This window comes from Panthera leo, chromosome B2 (genome assembly GCF_018350215.1).
Source record: "Panthera leo isolate Ple1 chromosome B2, P.leo_Ple1_pat1.1, whole genome shotgun sequence".
In the NCBI taxonomy this organism is placed as follows: Eukaryota; Metazoa; Chordata; class Mammalia; order Carnivora; family Felidae; genus Panthera; species Panthera leo.
The window spans coordinates 89897945-89920415 of record NC_056683.1 but is presented as its reverse complement, the minus strand read 5'-3'; the positions used below and the strand labels follow the sequence as shown (position 1 = coordinate 89920415).

Sequence of the window (22471 nt, the reverse complement as noted above, 5' to 3'; positions counted from 1 at the left end):
GAACTGGATGTCATAATGGTACCCATTAAGGTGGGATTCTCTCTATGTTTGTACTTTTAAACCCAAGTCCCTTGCCACTTTTTTACATCTCTCTGAGAATAGCAACATTCTCTGGTAATGCAATCTGAGAACGTGCTGTCTCTTGCCTCCTCCCACTGAGAACCATTACGAAAATAGAATCCCTGGTTCCGAGCATTTTTAGGGGTTATGGCTTGCTGCTGCTCCTCAGTCATTCATTTTACTCTTTGCACTTGTGATGACTATAATGTGTTCTGGTGGCTGAAGGTAAGAACCCATGAGATGTACTTCTTTCAACACTCCCATTAATTGACATTGGTGTCCAAATATACGATGGGAAAAGAGCAGCTTTTTTTCCCCCCAAAAAACTAACCAAATGCAACACAGGGTTTTTCATTTTAATTTTTATAAGCTGTTAAGAGACTAATAGTGTTGAAAGTCATAGCATTTCTATTAGCTGTTGAAATCTTACTGTAGGCCTGGCAAAGTGAAGCATGTGTTGTACTGGATTTGGGTAATGGAATCCTGCAGGGTCCCAGCTCAGGAATGCTGGAAGGATGAAGCCCACAAAGCAGAGGGCAGAGTGCATGTCCGTTTCATTCCTCCAATTAGAGTAGTTAAAGAAATAACAAAATGCAGGGTAGCATTTTATTGTGAGGGATAATTGAAAATCGGGGGGGGGGGGATATTTAGATACGCTACATGGTGTTTTACATTATAATCTCTTTTCTATTTGTGTCTCTTCGCAATGGACTCAATAGGACCTCCATTATAAACAAATCTCTATCATTAGAATTAGCTTAATTTCTGTTGCTATACTTAAGAGGATAGTAAGAGATGTTGTAGAGTGTAGTCCTCTCTTCAGCAAATGGGATGGTTTTTGCATTCACCCAGCGAGTATTTCCCCAGTGCCTACTGGGTGCCAGGGTCTATAGGAGGGTTAATGGTGTTACCAAGACAGACAAGGTCCCTACTCTCATGGAGGGTAAATTTAATGTGAGGAAATAGACATTACTTATAAACAAACAAATATGTCATACAATGTCAGGAACTGAAAGGAAGAAATCAAGCAGGACAAAGAGATGGGAGTGGTCAGGGAAGGCCTCTCTGAAGTCTCCTGAATGAAGGAAGGGAGGTAGCCATGCTGAGACCTACAAGAAGAGCATTCTCAGCAGTGGGGAGCAAATGCAAAAGCCCCGAGGTAGAAACCAGCTTGGTAAGTAAGTTGATGAACAAGAAGGTCACTGTCACTGCAGCAGAGAGAAGGGGTGAGGGAGAGCACAAGAAGCTGATGCTAGAATAGGCAGGGTCAGACCATGCTGGGTCTTGAAGGCTTTGGGAAGTCACTGGAGTTTTGAGCAGAGGCATGGCATGAACTGCTTTAAGCTATGAAATGGTCATCTGGATGGGGTGGAAAATAGGCTTTGGGAAGGGTAGAGGGTAGAGGCAGGGAGACCAGTTAGAAAATGATTACAATAGCCTAGGTGAGGGAAGATGATGGCTTAAAGACAGAGGTAGGGATGAAGGGTCAGATTCAGGATGTGTTGAGGGTAGACAGCTGGAGTTTGCAGATGGATTGGATATGAGCTGTGAAAACATGAGGAGTCAAGGACAGCATCTGAGTTTTTAGCCTGAGTAATTTGGGTGAATGGTGGGAAGGAGCAGATTCATAGGCAGGAGCAACAATCAAGGGTTGTGTGGAGGGATATTTAGTTTGAGATGCCTGTCATTCATTTGAGTGGAAATGTCAGGCAGGTAATTAAATCTGGGTGTCATGGAGTGGGGAAGTCTGGGCTGGAGATTGGGGGTCATCAATATGGAATTTAAAGCCAGCAGAGTGCATGAGATCCCTTGAGAGTGAGCAATAACTGAGATGCAGCCTGTAGACTAAGCCCTGTAGCTCTCCAGTGTTATGGGATCTGCAGGAACAGGCAGTGTCCCCAAAGAGGCTGAAAGGAAGTGAACAGGGATCAGCATGCGAGTAGTTTGGTGAGATATGCAGTAAGGCTGTACCCTGGGGAAAGTGTGAAGTTTGTCTTTGGAACATCCCCTCCCTTTTCAATAGCAATCCATCTTGTCCATGTTACCCTTTCACCTGATACCTTTAGTTTTTCTTATCCAGAATGACAACTGATCTGGTTTTCAAAGTATGGCCCCTTGACTGGTAGCAGCAGCAACCCCCAGGACCTTGTTAAAAATGCAGATTGTGGTCTGTACCCTAGAACTACAAATGAGAACTTCTAAGGGGTGGGGCCCAGCAAGCTGCATTTTAACAAACTCTTCAGGGGCTTCTGAGACACGTTGAAGTTTGAGAACCATGCTCTAGGGAAAGGAGCTGAAAAAACTGAATCAATGAAAAATAAGGATGAGGTTTACTCCGTTAACTTTTTCTGAGCCATCTGGCTAAAGCCTAAGAAATAAATATCTAACAGTAGATTTTAAGCATAAACCAGTAGACTATTCTTGAGACATCTTTGTGGGGACCAAGGAAACCTCTCAAGCCACAAGTCATAAATTCAGGCAGCTGCCTATTGTATCTTTGGTAATGAACTCTACTGATAACTATATATTCTGTGTAGTATTATACAAGCTCTCTGACTCCAAATATGAAGGCAATTAAAATTTTGGCATTTTGGTGGGCAATCCAAAATCTCTAATGATAAATCACAACTTATTTTAAAATGTTTAAAGTTGTTGAAACACAACTTATCTACCAGACAATTTTAAATAATGCCTCAATAGCAAAACAAATAATAATAATAATAATAATAATAATAATAATAATAGAATATCTGTTGAATTGTGAATTTTTATTCATAAAATACATCTCAAATTTATTTTAGCCATTTAAATAATGGAGTTTAATGTATATTTAGTCAGGCATTACAGTAGTAAGGGCTTAGGGAGATTAGAAATAAATGAATCCAATTAAAGAACACGTCTGTGAGATTTGATATGTCATAGGTATGAATGAACTGTTTGCACAGTAACTGTAAAGAAACCGTTAATGATTAACTATCTAGAAGAGGTTTAATCAAGAATAAATGCTATAGGACGTATTTTAAAATATTTAAGTTAAACAAATGGAGATTTGTGCCTTTGAAAACATCGTGCCATGCCATCATTTTTGCTGTGTTTTTTCCTAGAGAGTTCAAAGCCTGAGGTTCTACTTTTCTATTTGCAGGAATGCCAGTGCCTTTGTGTTGTGTAGAAAAGGGCAGAGCTCTCAAAGGTGCCATGAGGTGTGGCCTTGTGGGGTCTCCCCACTGTATGTGGGAGAGGTTTGGGGACACTTTGGTCTTGAGTACAGAATGCAAATTTCCCAGTGTTGTGGGGAGATTATTTCTTTGTGATGACAAGTATTTTTTCTGTTCCAGGAGTTTGTATGCAGTTGAGAATAGGAGGTGTGTTCTTCTTACCTTCTCTGCCAGTGGCTAGTTTTAGGGTTTAGGAATCAGTTTTGTATGGGTCTAAAGAACTGAGTGAGAAAGCTATTCCTGTGAGAACAGAACCTTAACCAAATATAAGGTGTTAAATAATGGGTTCCCCCATTACTTATCTACCTTAGGTATTCAAAGAATTCTAAGGGGAACATATATTTGAAAAACAGCAGTTTAATAAAATGACAGTGAAGATTAGGGGAATGGACACAGAGGGTGGGGAGGTGAGAAGGAAAAGAGGGGCCAAAATAGCATGTATGAATTTTATTTTCTATTTGCCTCTTTTTTCCCCCCTAGAAGTGCATTAAATTAGCAGTCTTGACTGTGGAAAAGGAGACTGGCATTTTAAAAATTTATGCCTTTGGTGAAAGAGGCAGCACATTCTGCATTGATTTGTTCAGATCTAACTTTTAAAGACCGACACCTCCCTAACCACCCCCCACCCCACCAACCTCAAGAAAATAAGAAACAAAAAAGCTATAAGATCAGTAGCATTTGGACCCTAGATCTGTGGGATTTACAAATACACCTAAAATTTAGTAGCTATAGACATAGAATGAATTTTGGAGCATAAGAAGTTAAGTTTTTCAGAACAAAAGATGTAGTCCCCAAAGTAGGGTTACTCCATTTAAACAGTGACAAATATGTCATCTATAACTCGCAGGAAACTAAGCCGTTGTTAGAAACTACATGGCAAGACTCTTTTTTTTCAATTGTAAGTAATAATTTAAGTTATATTATTCAAAGAAGGAAACAAAGTCATATAGTTCACATGAAAGCCTTCAGAGACAGATAATTCTGTAAGGTAGGAAGGGTGGAAAATAGATTAGAAAGTAAGTGAAATGTATAGGCACCAAGAGAGCATATGGACATTTGGACATTTAAAAATTATAAATGGTGTTCATGAGAAGTTGAACCTATGGGAAAAGAAGTTTAGTGGTGTTCTCTCTTCTGTAATTTAATAATATTCATAGAGAAGACACCCTGAAAACACAAGGCAGAGAAACTGGGAGCCATTTCAGTTGGAGGTGAGAATACCTGAATTTTGCTCCAATTAGAGTTTCTTTTTCAAGAAATATTTTTCTGATTATAAAAGTCATACATGTTTATTATAGAAAAAATTAACAATATACAGAGGTATAAAGAGACGATAAAGAACATGTTTAATCTATTTTCCAGATATTCACTATTGACATTTTAATTTTTTGCCTCCCACTACATGTATATGCATATACAGTACATATTAATTTAAAGAGATAATTTTCATTTTATCAATAGTGTTTTTCACATCACTAGAGTAAAAAAAGTTAATGATTACCTAATATTTTATCACATGGGTACACCATAATTAAGTAATGGTTCTATTGTTGGTTTTTATTTGCTTACTTACAATTAAATGTAAGAAATTATGCTAAGTACCCTTGTGTATAGACTTTTGATACTTATCTCTGATTATTTTCATTAGATCTATTCCTAGAAGTGGAATTACTGGATTTAAGGAATGAACATTCTTAAGACTCTTGATAAACACTGCTAGTTTACTCTCTTATCATTGGTATGTAAGAATGCCCATTTATTTCAACTTGTCTTCATTGAGATTTTTTTGTCATTAAAATAAAATCTTTGTTGATTTGAAAGACAAAAGTGACAAAAAGAATCTGATAGAAACCTTAATTCGTATAGGTTATTACTAGTGAGGCTAAACCTTTAAAAATTGTTTCTCAGCAATTTGTGCATTGTTTACATCCTTTTTATATTTTTCTATTTCAGAGATACTGTATTTATTATCGCTTTGTAGAAGTTCTTTCTCTGGGGGTTTAAAGCACTATTCCTCCTCGCTCTTTCAATACAGTTGCAACAGTTTCAAATAAATGGTTGAGGATAAAATTAATTTAGTATTCCAGTTTGTTTAAGAATCACATATGCCATGCCTGAATTGTAACTTTACAAAAAATAAGTGCATTTTATTAATATACATAACACTAAAACAATAACATATTAATATAACACTAAAACAATAACATGATTTGTTTCTTTAATTTAGGATCTCACAGAATATCAGAATGATCATTATTAATTATAATCTGGGAATTTAAGAATCCCTCCCATAAACTTGCATACTTAGTAGGTATTTTTTTCTTATTTATGTAGAAAGGTTTGCTAGTTTTTTGAATTTTTGGTCATTTGTATTTGAGATGAATAAAAATTTATTGCAGTGAGAATTGTTTTGTTAATCACTTGCAAGTGAGAATCTATTCTCTATAAGATATGGTGCTAGACAGTAAGTAGAGACTATCAAAAGAGAAAGTATTTAGGAGATTGTTGTCAAATACACCATTCACACTGTGTGACAGGAACTTAGGTGTGTTACATGAATGTTAGAGGCAGTGGACAGTGTAGGAACCGAGAGGAGGGAGCAGGAAATCACTGTGGCCTGGGTGGGTAAAGAAGCAAAGTCAGATGCATGTTGTGGCAGGTCTGGACTTAGCTATATTTCAACATGTGTCATGGGTTTGTAGACAGGTATTTCACAATCCCTATCGTGCAGATGGTTGACTTTGCTGCATCTTACCAAAATATTACAGTTTTTTACTGTATTCGTTTTTTTTGTTTGTTTGGTTATTGTTTGCCTATTGTTTTTGGTTGTTTGCCTATTGTTTAGACCTTCGTCTTTGCTTCTTGAAATCACAATGTGATGGTAAACTTTGTGCCTAAGCCATCCCTTACCCTTGTGGTGCCATCCACTCCATAGCATGTTGGATGAGACCTACAAAATAGAGGAGAAAGATATTTCTAGGCAGAGGCAGTGTTTATGTAAAACCAAAGACTTTTTGGGAACTACTAAAATCACCAAAGCAAATGGAGAAAACCACAAGGAGCAAACACAAATCCACTTATTAGTATGAGACTATTATATTTCCAAGGGTGCCTTAGCCTAATTTCCCAGCAGATGTCTTAGTTTGTGAGCCTCTCACAGTATGGAATCCTCCTTATCAGCTATCTCTGCTGGGCTCCATGGGAGCCTGAAAATGAAACATAAACTAGGTCTCTCTGCTGCAGAGGTTTACCTAGTGGCCTGGTGGTAACTCTGCCAGAATATAAAGAAGGTCATGCACTTCGTGTGACAGTGATTCTAGAATCCAATTAAAAAGTTTAGTATAAGACGCAGTCGTTCCTACTTAATCCGATCACAGTTTAATGCAATCCTCTGCTTATTGCAGTCAGCGCCTTTGGAGCCAAATCAATTGCATGTCTTTGTTTCCACGTTTTCTTTGGTAATTTGATCACCTACAGCTGTTTTTTTTTTTTTTTTTTAAACCTCAATTGGGAAATCTGGCAATATCTTTTAAGAATTGCCACATAACATAAAACCAATAGAGAAAGTTCAGAATGACCAGTTTAAAAAACTGACATGACAGAAGCAAAACTTCAGTTGTCTAAAATAGAAGTGCAATAGGATATGGCAGAGTCGAAGAAGAAAAGTTCTTGCAGAGAATCTTGACTCAACATCAAGTGATAAAATACTGTTGATTGTTTATCTGTATAATTATTCCAACTCACCTGAAGGTTGTATGTATGGTTGTGCTGCTGTTGGCATCGTGAGGACACCAGTCTTCCAGTCAAAATGATAGAAATCATATTAATGCATTTCTCTGAAGCTAAAAGCACCTGTTAGTGATATAAATACCTTTTATTTGTTTTGCAAGGGCATCACCCTGAGCTTCCCATATGGCAAGTTGGCATTTACCTCATGAGTGATCATGGCATATTGCTGAAGGAAAGGCTGAGAAGGCCAATGGTGCAAAAATGGCCCCTTTTATTCTATTGGAATTTGAGTAACTCCAAATATGTACATGACTATTATAAAGTTTAGAGTAGACTCAGATGGTTAATTCTGCAAATTGAATGATTTCTGACTGTCCATAATGGAATAAGAGGATTACTTTGGTCTGTGCAAATACGAGTGAGATTGACAAGCTGCAAGTCCTAGTGATTGCAAATTACCTATTTCACATTGCTTTCAGAGCCGAGGTACCTGAGGATGTCTGCAGTTCTAGTACAAGTCATTCAAGGGGGGAAAAATCCAAACAAATGTAAATTGATATCAATAGCCATTTTGAAAAATATGCCAAAGGGCATATGCCACAGTTCCTCTTTTTGATATGCCAGTCGTATCTGGGAGAACAGAGTGAGCTGCCCTAGTGAGGGTAACCTGTGGAGTCCTGAACGTGGTCTGTGTGGCACTTTTCAGGAAAGCTTTAGAAGTAGAGCAGGGCTGTGTCCTGTCCCTCCTTTACTAAAGTCAGCTAAGTCCAATTCCTCACTGTACTCATTCAGAGTCTAAGTGCTGGGCACCCAAGTATTTCATTTTGTCCCTCTCCACAGGGAAACATCAAACAGCTTTACTAGCCATATACCTAACTTTAGAGGATGGGTGTGTGTGTGTGATACCAGAATGTGCCTCACTTCGGGGGAAGGGAGGGCATGTCTGAGTTTGGAGGAGGGAAATGGAACTCATAATGTGATTCCCATCAGCATCTAGACCTTTAATCTATACAAATGAAATAGTATAATAGAATTCTAAAAGTAAAACAAATGCTTTGTTCTTAGTGAATCTGCCATTCAGAGCTGCTCTTGGCACCACATCAACTGTACTTGAAATGTCTTTAAGTGGGTATTTTTTTTTATTGTGCTTTTCATCTTAACCCATCTTTCAAGTTGTTAGAGGAATAGCAAGGCTGAGCTCCTCTCAGAGTGTCGGGTCTGTACTGTTCCAAGGTCTCTATTTGCTTACTTAGCAATGAAGAGCTCATCTTAATAAGCATTTTGGCCACACTGCATTAGAGTTTAGAGACTAAGAAGCAACAGAGTGCATTAAAATGAGTTAGAGGTAGAAAGGAAAGAAATACAACATAAGGAAATGTTTGTAATGAAATGTATTACAGTTGCTACCAAAGTGAAACTACTGTCTTGGAGAAATCAGGTGCCAAAAAAGTGCCACAAACTGTGGAGGTGAAGAAATAATACTTAGTATTAATTGAACATTTACCAGGTTCTAGGCACTGTGCTATGAATTTCTCACATAATATTTTTCTGAACCTTAGCACATCCACAGGAGTTATAAAGAGGAAAAAGAGGTCTCGATGGGTTGTTACACAGCAAGTGGCTCAAATTGTGATCTACCTGACCTCATGATCTTTTGCTAAGTTCTGGTGGATTCTTTGTGATCTTTTTAGATGTGCATCAAAATATTAATATTTTTTTATCAAGAGTATAACTCTTTTTATATTTGTTAGCATTTTCATGTGAATATGTAGAAATTCAAATCATTTGTTGGTTTTAAATCTTTATTTAAGCCTCTTTGGAGTATTTCTATCATTGGGAACTATGCAAGAATTTTGGAAAGGCTTCTTCAGTAGTTGAGATGCATACTTTGGGAGTCTGATGGTATACAAGAGAAAAATGGAGGAATCCTGGTTTGCTCTCTGCTTCTTGACATGAAGTCCCTGTGCTGAAATGTTGCATTCAAAATGAGTTTTAGTGCTTGCTTCGGCAGCACATATACTAAAATAGGAAGGATACAGAGATCAGCATGTTCCCTGTGCAAGGATGACACACAAATTCGTGAAGCATTCCATATTTAAAAAAAGAATGAGTTTTAAAAATTATTTGGCCATATTTTCAGGGGTGCAATGTTTTTGTCTAAAGTAAGTCTAAGTAAGTCCTGTTGGGCAGGGGCTGAATGGCTATTCTGCTACCAAGTGCCCATTTGACACAGGAGATACCCAAGGATGGAGGCTGTTAGAGCCCACCTTGCACACTGTCACATGCACATGATTTCAGGGCAGGTGGGTCAGGGGACTCACGGCCTAAAGGGGTCTTTGCCATCAGAGAAATACTTCTAGGCTGCTGGTTATTAGCAGTCATTGAGGAAAACAGTCCTTTCTGATTTGTGTCTTTGTCTTCTTCCTCTTCCAAATGTGTGAAATATTGTGCAAATCGCCATTGGAATATAACAGAATATCTCTTGACTCTTGCCCTCTAGGAACTTAGAACCCCCAGGAAAGACTAGACACTGTCACTTGAAAAATAAGGTTGGAAGAAGAAAAAAAGAGTTTCTGGTCCCCTCCCTGTTTCCCTCAGGAAGTGGCCCTGGTGTCTTCTTCATGAGCACAGCAACTTAGTCCTTCTGTTCATTGATGTCTCCCCAGGGCCTCCACAGAGACACTCAGTATTGAAGGAATGGATGAGGTTAGAGGCGAGTAGGATTTAAGATAGTTCTTTTTAAGAGGAGTTCTATAGGTATGTGTTGAAAGAGCAGGGGAGGAAAGTATAAGGTCAGTTTGGGGAGAACTATTTTGAGTGAAGTGAAGGGCCATTGAAGGAAAATTTTCAGATACTGTCAGAAAAATAGGTGGGAGCCACATGTTGGAGAGCATTGAATTTCTGTCCAAGCAGTGCCCAGAATCTGTGTTGTGTGTTTTCCTTAGGGGGTGATTAGAGTAGGAAAGTAGACCATCAGTATGATTCAACTTCCCAAGCTTGGAAGGCAAATTACATGCCCATCTTCTAAATTTTTGCTGCTTATGCAGGATAATGTTTTTTTTTTTTTTTTTTTACTTGCACTGAGTTGATGGACTATTTGATATGAAGTCATTGTAATTTGCTGACATATACCACTACACTGTAGTTTGTGGCCATGATATTATTGAACCTGTTTTAGCTGATTTCTATCCCCTGTCACTTGAGGGACTCCTTGCCTGAATTATCCTTTTGCCTTTTCCTGATCTCTTTGTAGAAGAACAAACAGGGAAAAGGAAGAGAAGATAAATGAATGGTTGCTGATCTATGGAAATCTACCAATCACTTTAACATATCTAACTTTATTAGTTTATTACATTTAATATACATATCTTAATCCAAAGGGTATTAAAAATACATGTAAATTTTTTAAAAAGGTGAACCCATTAGAGAAAAGGAAAAATAAAATAAGAAAAATAAAGGAAGCCAGTGGTGTTTGCTGCACAGAACACCTGCCACGAGGACTGGTACAGTTGTTAGAGGTGGTTACAAATCGGATTTGGGACTCAGAGCTTTTTGACTTGCAGTGGAAAGAGGGAAACATGGTGAGTTAGATGATTCACGGTGTTTGTGAGATAAAAAGAAATCAATTACCCAGGAGCAGCCCAGCTAGTTCTGGAACCTGAGAGAAAATTCTCCCACGAGTCCTCATAAAGAAGACTATGAAACATTTTTCTTTTTGGCTGCCAGTGGGAAGGGTTGATACCCTCTTATGAAAATGGAGGAGTCAGACAACATTCTCTGCTGCCTGGAAGCAGGCTGAGATGGTAGCTGGGCAGGGCCAAGCTGTCATCTTCAGCCCCTAATTACCTCAAGCAATACCTTTATAATGAACTCTCCAAGATATACTCTTTATCCCCTTCATATCACAGCCTTCAGTTATTATGTTTAATATTTGTTTAATGTTTCTTCTTCCAAATAGCTTGTAATCTGCAGAAGGGCCGGGACTCTAGGCATCTTATTTATCTTTCATTTCCACATAACACAAAACCTGGCATATATTAAGAGCTTCGTAGATATATATTGAGGATGGAGTGGAAAGAACTGGTGCTTAAAAGAGATTTTTAACTACTTACAAGCCTGGTCTCACTGGTTTGCTAGCTATAAAAATATTAGGAATGTTTACCAGAATGATTAATCTTGAAACAGCTGATGTTCTTCTTGCCAGTAATCAGATAGGATCAGTTTACCAGACAACTCAGTTATCTGCTGAGTTCACCCTACACAGAAAATGTTGAGAGTAGAGTTTATAATCTGTACCTCACCGATGAGGACACAAAAGCTCAGAGAAGTTGAATTACAGATTTATTTCCTACTTATAAAAATAATCCAAAATGTATTTTAAAATCAAGACAATTTCATGAGCATATTGTATCACTTGGCTGTGGTACGTGGGGCAGCTACATCCCTACCCGTTAGTTAAATGTTAGGCATTTCTAAAATAATCAAGGTGTTTGTGGCAACCAGTTATATGGCTAACTTTTGCTTGCTTCCCTTTTCAAATATGGATTACTGCCATTCCTGGTGAGAGAACACATGTATCCATTTCCAGTGGTGGCAGATTAAGGGCTGTGTCCTCTCACCCTGCAGGGACACGGAATACAAAGGTTTGCAGCTCTCCCTGGATCAGATCTCAGCCTCTAAACCAGCCTTCTCCTACACCAGCAGCTCCACTCCTACCGTGACTGACAACAGGAAGGGGGTCAAGTCCAGGCTCTCCGGCTCAAAGTCAAAATCCAGGACTTCCCCATATCCTCAGGTCGGTGCACTGCCATTTTGCAACTTTCTTTTTTTTGTAACTTGGTTTGGTCTTGAAGTTGGGGAAGTATTAAAATGGTTTGGAATTAATTATCTGGTTGTAATAAATTTAAAACTTTATATATCTGGAAAACTTTCTAAAACTATCTTCTTCCTTCTCTTCTTCCTTTAAAATAGGTATGCTAGTAAAAATTTGAAATGATCTGGTGATTAACTGGTTTTATATGAAGATCATGAGAGACTCAGTTGTAGTCGGAACCATAACTGTTATTTCAAGGAGGTTTATCCTAAAAATTTCCCCTCAAGCAAAATATGGAAAACTAGAGCTTGACATAGTCAAATCAATTTTTAGGACAGGGACTGAAGTAGAAGGAAATTAAGAGGTGGAGGCAAAGAATCAAGGATGCATTTCATCATGAGATTTGAGCACAGGAGAACTATTTTGGGAAATAGTCTACCAGATGGGGGTAAGGATAGGAAAAGAAACTCTCCTCTCATCTGTACAAGGTGATGAGCAGATAAGACCCAGAGGAGGTATTCCAGAAACAATGCAAGGTACAAAGATGTGTCTGTATTCTTGGAAGGAAAAAATTATTTTTCTGATCAGTCACTGAGATATAGAAACTAGACAGTCTCAAGATATATGCACAACTCTCTTCTGGCCTGAAAGAAGTAGGACAGAACTGGGGATCCCCTACTGCCAGGATCCTGTGACCATCTCACCTCCTCTGTCCTTTTCTGGTTTTTTTTTTTTTATGTTTATTTATTTATTTTTGAGAGAGAGAGAGAGAGAGAGAGAGAGAGAGAGAGAGAGAGAGAGAGAGAGAGAGAACAAGCAGGGGAGGGTCAGTGAGAGGGGAAACAGAGAATCTTAAGCAGGCTCCAGGCTCTGTGCTGTCAGTTCAGAGCCTGACATGGCACTCAAACTCATGAACCATGAGATCATGACCTGAGTGAAGTCAGACGTTTAACCAACTGAGCCACCCAGGCGCCACTTACCTCTTTCCTTTTCTTTGTGGTGCCACATCGCTGGAGTAACTCAGGAGATAATTGCTGGGCTTATATAAAGCTAAACTGGATTTTGAGTCATTTTGTCAAAGTGGTCTTTATCATTTATGTTTTAAATGTATTTTTAAGCAAAAAATGACTAGTGGTTACAGAAACTGTTATTTCCTTACTTATCAGAGCTCTATTATTCTGTTGATTTCTACAAATACATATACTATTTGAGAAAATGTCATTCATTGAACTAATGCTCACTAAGAAGCTACTATTTGCTAGATTATTTTAGCAGCTTGGTATATAAAGATGAGAAGATCATGAGCCCCAAGAGACTTATGTCACACAGTTTAAAATCTCTCACAGACGCCAGATCTCTTCACTCTGACAAAAGGGAGAAAGTAGGTATGTGATGCCCAGACAATTTTCAGTGTGCACCCTCTATTATGAGGACTGAGCACTTTATGTAAAAAGTACGTTTTAGTTAAAGTCACTGTGGAGGAGGAGTTGCTTCTTTTTATCAAACATCTCAGAAGGTTTTCTTATTACATTCTTGTACCTTGGGGAAAAAAGTTTCACTGTCTCTTTTTACTACTTGGAAGAATGGATTATGCCTTTGGGTAATTCCATCCTTAAATATACAGGAGTGCTGAACACACAGAGGAAAGAGAAATTTAAATTAGGAAATGCTAAGTTAAGAAGGAATTTATCCATTTTTACACAGTAATTAAGGTGCAAAAACAAAGTCCCCCCATTGGACTTCCAAAAACTCATGAATTCTGTTTTCCTTTTTTTAATTTTTTTTAATGTTTACTTTATTTTTGAGAGAGAAAGAGAGAGAGAGAGAGCATGAGCAAGGGAGGGGTGGAGAGAGAGGGAGACAGAGAATCCAAAGCAGGCTCCAGGCTCTGAGTGGTCAGCCCAGAGTCTGATGCGGGGCTCAAACTCATGAACTGTGAGATCATGACCTAAGCTGAAGTCAGACAATTAACCAGCTGAGCCACCCAGGTGCCCCTGAATTCAGTTTTCTTGCATGCACAGCTCTAACGTCTAAAATGTCTATTAGTAAAAAAAAAGAGGTTAGAGTGGGAGAGAGCCAAAGCATAAGAGACTGTTAAAAACTGAGAACAAACTGAGGGTTGATGGGGGGTGGGAGGGAGGGGAGGGTGGGTGATGGGTATTGAGGAGGGCACCTTTTGGGATGAGCACTGGGTGTTGTATGGAAACCAATTTGACAATAAATTTCATATATTAAAAAAAAAGAGAGAAAAAAAATAAAATAAAATGTCTATTAGTTTACTCTAATGGTAGACTACTCATTTTTTTTTTTTTTTTTTTAAATCTTGTAACTGTCAATAGACTTCTCTTTGCATGTGTGGTCAGGGAGGAATTAATTTGAAAGTGCCTGGGTGATTCAGTCAAGTGACTCTCGAATTTAGCTTAGGTCATAATCTCACAGTCATGAGATCGAGCCCCACATTGGACTCTGCATCAGGCTTGACGTTGGGCATGGAGCCTGCTTAAGATTCTTTCTCCCCCTCTCTCTGCCCTTCTCCTGCTCTCTCTCTCTCTCTCTCAAAAAATGAGAAAGTTATACATGTTCCCTAGTTTAAAAGTAATACAGGAGAGTTGAAAATAGAAAAAACACTTCTCTTGCCTCATTTTTCCTCTCTAAAAATGCACTTTCTTCTAGAAGTATTCTGTGATGTATAAAAATCATGCAAATGCACACACATTATGTCCGTATAAGATTTCTCTTTATGTTGTGTGTTGATTTTTGTGGTTAATACTTACATATATGTAGTCCTTGTAATTTTGGCCATATGTCTCATTTGAAATCACAGTCATGAATTAAGTTTACTTACCATTTATGTGCCTAGTAAAGGTTATTCTTTAATTGTGTTTACTTTAGATAGTCATGGTGCTAGGTCAATCACTGACTGAGTTCCTACTGTATGGGCTACTAATATGTAGAGATCAGAAATGGAACTCACAGTTTATGCTCTAGGAGCCACTTCTATAGACAGATGAAGGAACAGACGTTTGCAGTAGAATTGTCATGGGGATGAGCAGAGGGTCTCCCGGGGGCACATCAGCAAAGCATGAAATCCAGGGCAAACTCATCACTGTTTCTGCTGGAAGAAAACAACTTGGTAGTATCATCTTGGATTCCAAATCCTCAGGAATGTTAAAGAAAAAAGATTAGCTACTCAAAAGTCTCATTTGTTTCAAATTATTCTTATATAATAAAGGGATACTTAGCTTTTAATTTTCATGCATCATTGCTAATATGTGTCTTTGGCTCAGTAGATGTTAGCTGAGCACTGAAGGATGCTATGCTGGCCATTGTGGTGAACGAGGGTAGCAGGTGGGTGAAAGGTGCTAGAATATAAATAAGTGGTGTAAGAAATGTCGTTATGTTTTGCAGTACAGCAGAAATAACACATGAGAATAAGTAGCGTATAAGAAAGAGATGGTGTACACAAAGGGCTTTATGAATGATGTCAGCTGCGTGGACTATAGCCTGGATGATGGGGGAATGCATTGTGCCTGACCTGGCTTTGAGAGTAGGATTCAGGTAGACAGGAATAAGGGAAAGGAGAGGACACTTCAGAAAGACCAACATTATGAAGAAATACAGAAAAGTGTTGTGATTGGGACTGGAGGTGAAGTGGGGAAGAATTTGTCCCTGTGGATGAGGACGCTTGGAAGCACTGATTGGTGCCAAATATCTGCCAAACCAAGGAATTTAGTTTGTTTTGGGGAGAACCAGTAAAGTTTTTTTTTGACTTTAACCAATTTATACACACTTTATTTTTTTAAGTGACAGAAATAAAAAATTTTTAATATAATTTATTGTCAAATTGGCTAACACACAGAGTGTAAAGTGTGCGCTTGGTTTTTGGGGTAGATTCCTGTGGTTCGTCGTTTCCATACAACACCCAGTGCTCATCCCAACAGGTGCCCTCCTCAGTGCCCATCACCCATTTTCCCCTCTCCCCCATGCCCCCATCAACCCTCAGTTTGTTCTCTGTATTTAAGTCTCTTATGGTTTGCCTCCCTCCCTCTCTGTAACTATTCCCCCCCCCCCCCTTCCCTTCGCACATGGTCTTCTGTTGAGTTTCTCAAGATCCACATATGGGTGAAAACATACAGTATCTGTCTTTCTCTGACTGACTTATTTCACTCAGTGCAATACCTTCCAGTTCCATCCACATTGCTGCAAATGGCATTATTTCATTATTTCTCATTGCTAAGTAGTATTCCATTGTACATATAAACCACATCTTCTTTATCCGTTCATCAGTTGATGGACATTTAGGTTCTTTCCATAATTTGGCTCTTGTTGAAAGCACTGCTATAAAAATTGCGGTACATTTGTCCCTATGTATCAGCACTCCTTTATCTTTTGGATAGATTCCTAGAAGTGCTATAACTGGGTCGTAGGGTAGTTCTATTTTTAAATTTTTGAGGAACCTCTGCACTGTTTTCAAGAGTGCTGCACCAGTTTGCATTCCCACCAACAGTACAAGAGGGTTCCCATTTCTCCACATCCTTGCCAGCATCTGTTGTTTCCTGAGTTGTTCATTTTAGCCACTCTGACTGGAATGGGGTGGTATCTCAGTGTGGTTTTGATTTATATTTCCTTGATGATGAGTGATGTTAAGGCTCTTTTCATGTGTCTGTTGGCCATCTGGATGTCTTCTTTGGAAAAGTATCTATTCATGTCTTCTGCCCATTTCTTCACTGGATTATTTGTTTTTTGGGGTGTTGAGTTTGGTAAGTAAAGGTTTTTGAACAGGAAATGAGAGCATTAAGGTGGCTGAAACAAGGCACACTCCTCATTTAAATAATCCTGACGCACATCTGTGAAGGTCTGAACTAAAGTTCTCTACGGAAGTAAAAGGCATTATAGAGGAAGAATGGATGAAATTCTTTGTATCCTTGGCTGCTTGTACCTCTGCTCCTTGTAGAGATATTTTGATCATTAAAGATTTATCTTGAAATTGTGTTTTAAAGCTTATTTCTTGCAGTTAGTGACACACTTATACTGAATTTTCCTTCATGGGTTAACAGAGCCGTAATAAATGCATTTTCAGTTCCTAAATGATCAAGCTTCTGTGTTTAATTTTAAATACTTCTTCCCCTTTTCTCAAAAATAAAATGTTATTTCCATGTTCATATATTTTTAGCATGCAGATTCTCATTAGAATTTTCAAGAGGCAGTTTCCAGAGGAAAGCTGAGCTCACAGGGTAACGTCTTGCTCCTCTTATTAGTTATGTAAATGGTGATTTAATGATTCTATCAATGTTCTCTATTAGGCTCTTTGCTCTCTTATGTACTAGGCATATCTAGAAATTTCTCAAAGATGTCTGATGAACGTCAATCAGTAACACTGCTTTTTGGAATTATGCAGGCACCTTCTTTGAACATGTGAGACATGCATAAATTGTGATTCACTGTCACCACCCAGTTTGCAGTAATAGATGAACCTTCAGTACCCTCCCGGTATGAGATGCTCTTGGGAATGATTTTAGACCTGATTATATTATAGTCGCTTAATGAATGACTCAATCACCTTTGTACCTCTATGTATTACTCAGGACAAGAAAGGTCAAAACAGAATTGTTTTGAATGGTTTTGGAAAAATTGTTGTAGGCAATGTTATAGTTAATTTCCAAAGATTCTGCACAGAGCTACTGTGCTTCTGTATAGCGACAACTCTGTTAAGTCCTGGGGATACATTGTGACAGTTGTATTTTATTGGTATTGGGTTTATATTCATGAAAATAACAACTTGTTTTTATGGTTCTGTTGAATTAGAAATGTAGAGTTTATGGAATTTATTTTTCAGACCTTATCTGTTAGCGATTGCTACAATATTTTTCACCTGTTTTTATGGAATGAGTCATGGCTACTCTAATATAGTTGGACGTTCCCTTGCCATGGTTTAATCATGTCAATCATGAATAAATTGTCTCCTTAGTCCCTACACCGCATCCCCCATCCAACCTCCTGATTCCAGTTTCCTTTTAAACTTCTCATTATGGCATGTTTATAGTTGTTATGTTTATTATAGACAGTGTGTGCCCTCTTGTTTTATTGCATCATCCTGCCCTCCTCTTGCTTTTTCCCTAGTCAGTAATAACCAATACACTATATAATTCTGTAATAACAGGGCATGCGTAAGTCTACGTGTGCTTCTGAAAGCTGAAAGTATTTAATGGCTTGCTACAGATACACTGTAACACTTGCAGGTTTTACTCCACATCTGTTACCTTAAATAATCCCACAGAATCCTCTTAATTTTCACTGCCAGCAATCTGGCTTCCTTTTGGTAAAGGTAAAAACTCTCTCTCTGCAAAGGTTCTTTCTTGCTTCAAAAATGCACCAGTGACTGTTATGCCAAGAACCTGACTTTTTTTTCAGTTCCAGAGAAAAGAAGGACCAAAGGTTTCTCAAGTATAGTACTTTTATGACTACCAGGATAGACATCCCTTCATTTCATGTTTTATAGGTAGCATGAAAACATGTTATCCTTGACCATGAACAGCAAAAAGCTTTCAATGCATCTTTCAAATAAATGAGTTTATCTTCCTAGAAATTCTCATTTACATTTTCTGGCCATGTATAAACTTGAGATTAGTCTCCCTCTCTTATAGCAATATCAGGAGAGTATTAGAGTGGACCTTTTTGGTATTTTTAGACCCTCTTCATAAATGAAACTCTGAGTATTATTTTAGAAAAAATTCTGCTCAGGAAGGTGAGACCTCTGTGTTACAGATTTGTTCTTTGGTTTTTACTAACTCTTACATTTAGTTAAGTAACTATTATGTACACTAAAATGCTAAAGGTGGGTCCTTAAGGAACATGTGCATGGTCTTGCTGGGGAGGCAAGGCAACATTTTAGAGAAGAATTGTCAGCTATGGGACCCTACAGCCACAACTTCTGCCTTTTTATTCCCTTGGCACATGGTTGAGACAAGAGCACAGTGGTGTCCATGATTAATGGATGGATGAGCCCATGATGGTAACAGAGTAGGTAGAGAAAACAATAGGGCAGTGATGAGATGTATCAAGTTCTGGGGATACAGTCCTTGCCCCAGAGGGCTTACAGATTGATTGGGGGAGATAAAAATGTAAAAAGGTATTTTAAACCTGGTGTAGTATAAAATGGCATGTGATGTGCCCTGGGGTCTGACCTGCTTTTCCAGCAGTGGACTGGAGGTGGGTGTTGGGGGCTGCCAGTGAGAGAACCAATGGCCTCTAGGCCTAGAGACCTCATGTGTCATGAGGAGTTATCAGCAGGTGCAAATGTTTCCTTGTTTGCAAGGTTTGCAGTGGGGCTATGGGATGACAGTTAATAAAGCCTTTTTTACCTCATGGGTGCTCCCTCAAGGACCAGACCCATGCTTGATCTCCCAGCTGTGCTTCTCTATCCTCTCATGCATTTACCCTTCTTCTTGCGTTGCCTGTGTCCTAGGAGTTCCCTCTCTCTGGAGGATTACAGTGGTATCTTAATTCCCACTCCCACACCCACCCCCGACTTTGGGACATTTTCCTCTACAGTCTGCCCTGCTTCCCAGATTGACCTTAAAAGACCACCAATCACGTCAGTGCTTGGAGACCTGCCAAAGCCCTAGCTATTACTTAAGGTCACCTGTAATTGGGTCCTAAATTACCTGAACCCTGTGATGCAGCCTGCTCACAGAGATCAGTCTGCTCACTATTTGCTGGACCCCTTGTCCTTTCCTGCCTCCATGCTTGTGCTTGTGTATTTATTTCTGCCTGCATTGCCTCTGTTTTTCAAAATTCTTCCTATCTTCCAAGGCCTAGGTTGAATGCTACCTCTTTCATGAAATTTAACTGGATTATATTTCTCCTCTGGATCTCTTTTTAGAATAATTTATCTTTTACTGCCTTTCTAGATATATTGTATCTTCTCATGTCTACTCCACCCCCACCCCAGCTTCTAGTATGTGTCTTCCACATATTTACTCACTAAATGTTAATGGAATGAATGAATGAATGAATGATTACATTAAAAAGTGTGGGGCTACCTTGTTGGTTGCCTGTAGAGGTATAAAAACTCCAAGGAGGGAAAACATTCTGCTACTAAGGAATTTATAACCTACGTAAAGAGAAACAAGATACACATGAAAATAGCCTAAGTATAGTTTCACAGATGCAAAATCCTGCAGCACAAATCAGACACTTAGGTGCTGAGGAAGAATTAGATGTAGGAGAGTAAATTAGATGCGTTGCAAGACTAACACTTTGAATAAGCATTTTCTGGCTCTCACTCCAGGAGCAGAGAACCATCCACATTTCAAACTGACTTTCTAGTCTCCATGTCCCCACTGTCATCTTCAATGCAACAATGAAGATATGTGACAGCTGATATTTGCTTGTGTGTGTGTGTGTTTTACAAAATAATTTCATTGACATTGTGTCTGCACATAGAATGCCTTTGGGATGTCTCTCATCTCAGAGACCTTTCTTTACAGAGTCAGCCCTAGTTCTAGGGCTCAGTCCCCACGATCAGTGGATACTTCCTACATCACTCTCATTCTTCATTTAATAATCAATTTGCATTTTTTTATTATAGGGAGCAGAAAGTAGGTAATATGGCTGCCAATCTGTTGGCTCAGTTCTGTGACACTGCCAAGAATAGCTTGGGCAGCCAGTCCTTTGTCCAGACCCAGAGCAAACCCACAGAAGACCCAACAGTGCTGCAGTAAGGGATTGGAGCAGGTGGCACCACCTGGACCCATCTAATTCATGCCCATCTAATCTGCCAGCTCTAGGTGAAAAATCAGAGGGTGAGGGAGAGCATGGGGATGGAAGTCATTCTGGCTCATGTCCGAAGTCCACCATGGAGGAATATCACCATTAAAACTAATGTTACTGGCCCTGGAAACCCAGAATTTACCCAGTGGGCTAGAACTATTTCTGTATTGTCTGTGCAAGTTGGGATATTCTTTTTTTTTTTTAATTTTTATAATGTTTATTTAGTTTTGAGACAGAGGGAGACAGAGCGCGAGTGGGGGAGGGTCAGAGAAAGAGGGAGACACAGAATCTGAAACAGGCTCCGGGCTCTGAGCTGTCAGCACAGAGCCCAATGCGGGGCTCAAACCCACGAACCGTGAAATCATGACCTGAGTTGAAGTCGGACACTTAACCAACTGAGCCACCCAGGTGCCCCTGCAAATTGGGATATTCTTGATCATTTACAGCTACATATGCCATGACATAAAGGGCTTAATCAAATGTTTCTTCTATGTTTATTACCTCTTGAAAATCTTCAGTGCAGGAGTGCCTGGGTGGCTCAGTTGGTTGAGCGTCTGAATTCAGCTCAGGTCATGATCTCGGGGTTTATGAGTTCGAGCCCTGCATCAGTCTCTGTGCTTGACAGCTCGGAGCCTGGAGTCGGCTTCACATTCTGTGTTTCCTCACTCTGCCCCTCCCCTGCTCTCTGTCTCTGTCTCTGTCTCTCTCAAAAATAAATAAACATTAAAAAAAAACTTCAGTGCAATGAAAATGCCTGCAAAATTTTAGGACTTTACCTTTGGATTTCCAAAAGGATGTGGATTGTGGATTTGATGGTCTGGGAACAGCTCTGTCCATATGGAACCCTATAGGAGATTCCTTATAGAATTACACTGGAGGAAACCTGGCCTCCGGTCCAGGGTGCTGATTCCTTTCCAGCTGCACATCAGCCTGACAGCTAATGAGATGTCAACTATGGTTACTTTTCTGTGAGAAAAACAAGTGAGCCAGATCCCAGAAACATTTTTATAACTGTGGGGGGTGGATTAAGAGAAGGCCTATGACGTTTCAAACCATACTTGAGACACATTTAAAAACTTCCCATGTTTCTACTTAATGAAATATATAAGGGAATTTACAGGTACGAAATATTTCTCACCAGAATATTCTTTGAGCTAAAAACAACTAAAATGTGGATTGAAGTTAAAAGTAATATCACAATAAGTAATAGTTATAAGTGGAACAAATCATAAAAATAATGAGAGAAAATCTTGTGAACACATTTTTAAAACATTGATTTTGAGAAGCTGACAATTTATATTATTTTCTAAATGAAGGAAGAAATGGCCAAAATATTTAAAATTGCTAAAATTGCATTTTGAGTCAGTGCTTGCTTTCTAATTGTTTATGGTATGAATAGAAATATTTATTGCTCGGTTCTTCTAGTAAGACCATTCTTGACTCTGGGATGTGACTCCATTGATATATATTTTTTTAATGCATTCTCTAATTTTTCTCAAGGAAGTTTTTTAAAGCTTAACTCTTTAAGAGCTATATGCAGTTAAGCTGGATATCATAAGGAAAAATCATGAAGATTCTTTTCCAATGCTAAATATTTTGCTACTTGTGTACAAATTATGTTATACTTAGCCTTTCTTGATATGTAGTCAATACAGAAATTATTCTTACTGTTGATTAATATGACAATCGATTAGAAAAGGTGGAACAAGAAATTTCTACCTACCACTTGTAGGAATGCAGGAATGTAGAAAGTAATGCCTACTTGACATCCTGTTTGCAGTTAGTTATGACTTCTGGGTGGTAAAATTTTGCAAGTTAAAAACGGATTCTATTATTTCCCTGCTGTTCTGTTACATTATTACAGGCACGTGTTTTCAGTCAG

At 38.7% G+C, this 22471-nt stretch overlaps 1 protein-coding gene and 1 non-coding gene across 4 annotated transcripts in view; both read left to right on the top strand.

The window, feature by feature from the left end:
* SIM1 (SIM bHLH transcription factor 1) overlaps positions 1 to 22471 on the top strand; it is a 76867-nt gene that overhangs the window by 39392 nt on the left and 15004 nt on the right. For all 3 annotated transcript variants that reach the window (XM_042937368.1, XM_042937366.1, XM_042937367.1), the window contains one exon: positions 11631 to 11799. In XM_042937368.1, the coding sequence (XP_042793302.1) occupies positions 11631 to 11799 (169 nt within the window). The remainder of the gene's footprint in view (positions 1 to 11630; positions 11800 to 22471) is intronic.
* On the top strand, positions 9000 to 9103 carry LOC122220805. The gene has a single exon (XR_006202986.1). It is a non-coding gene; the product is annotated as a U6 spliceosomal RNA (small nuclear RNA).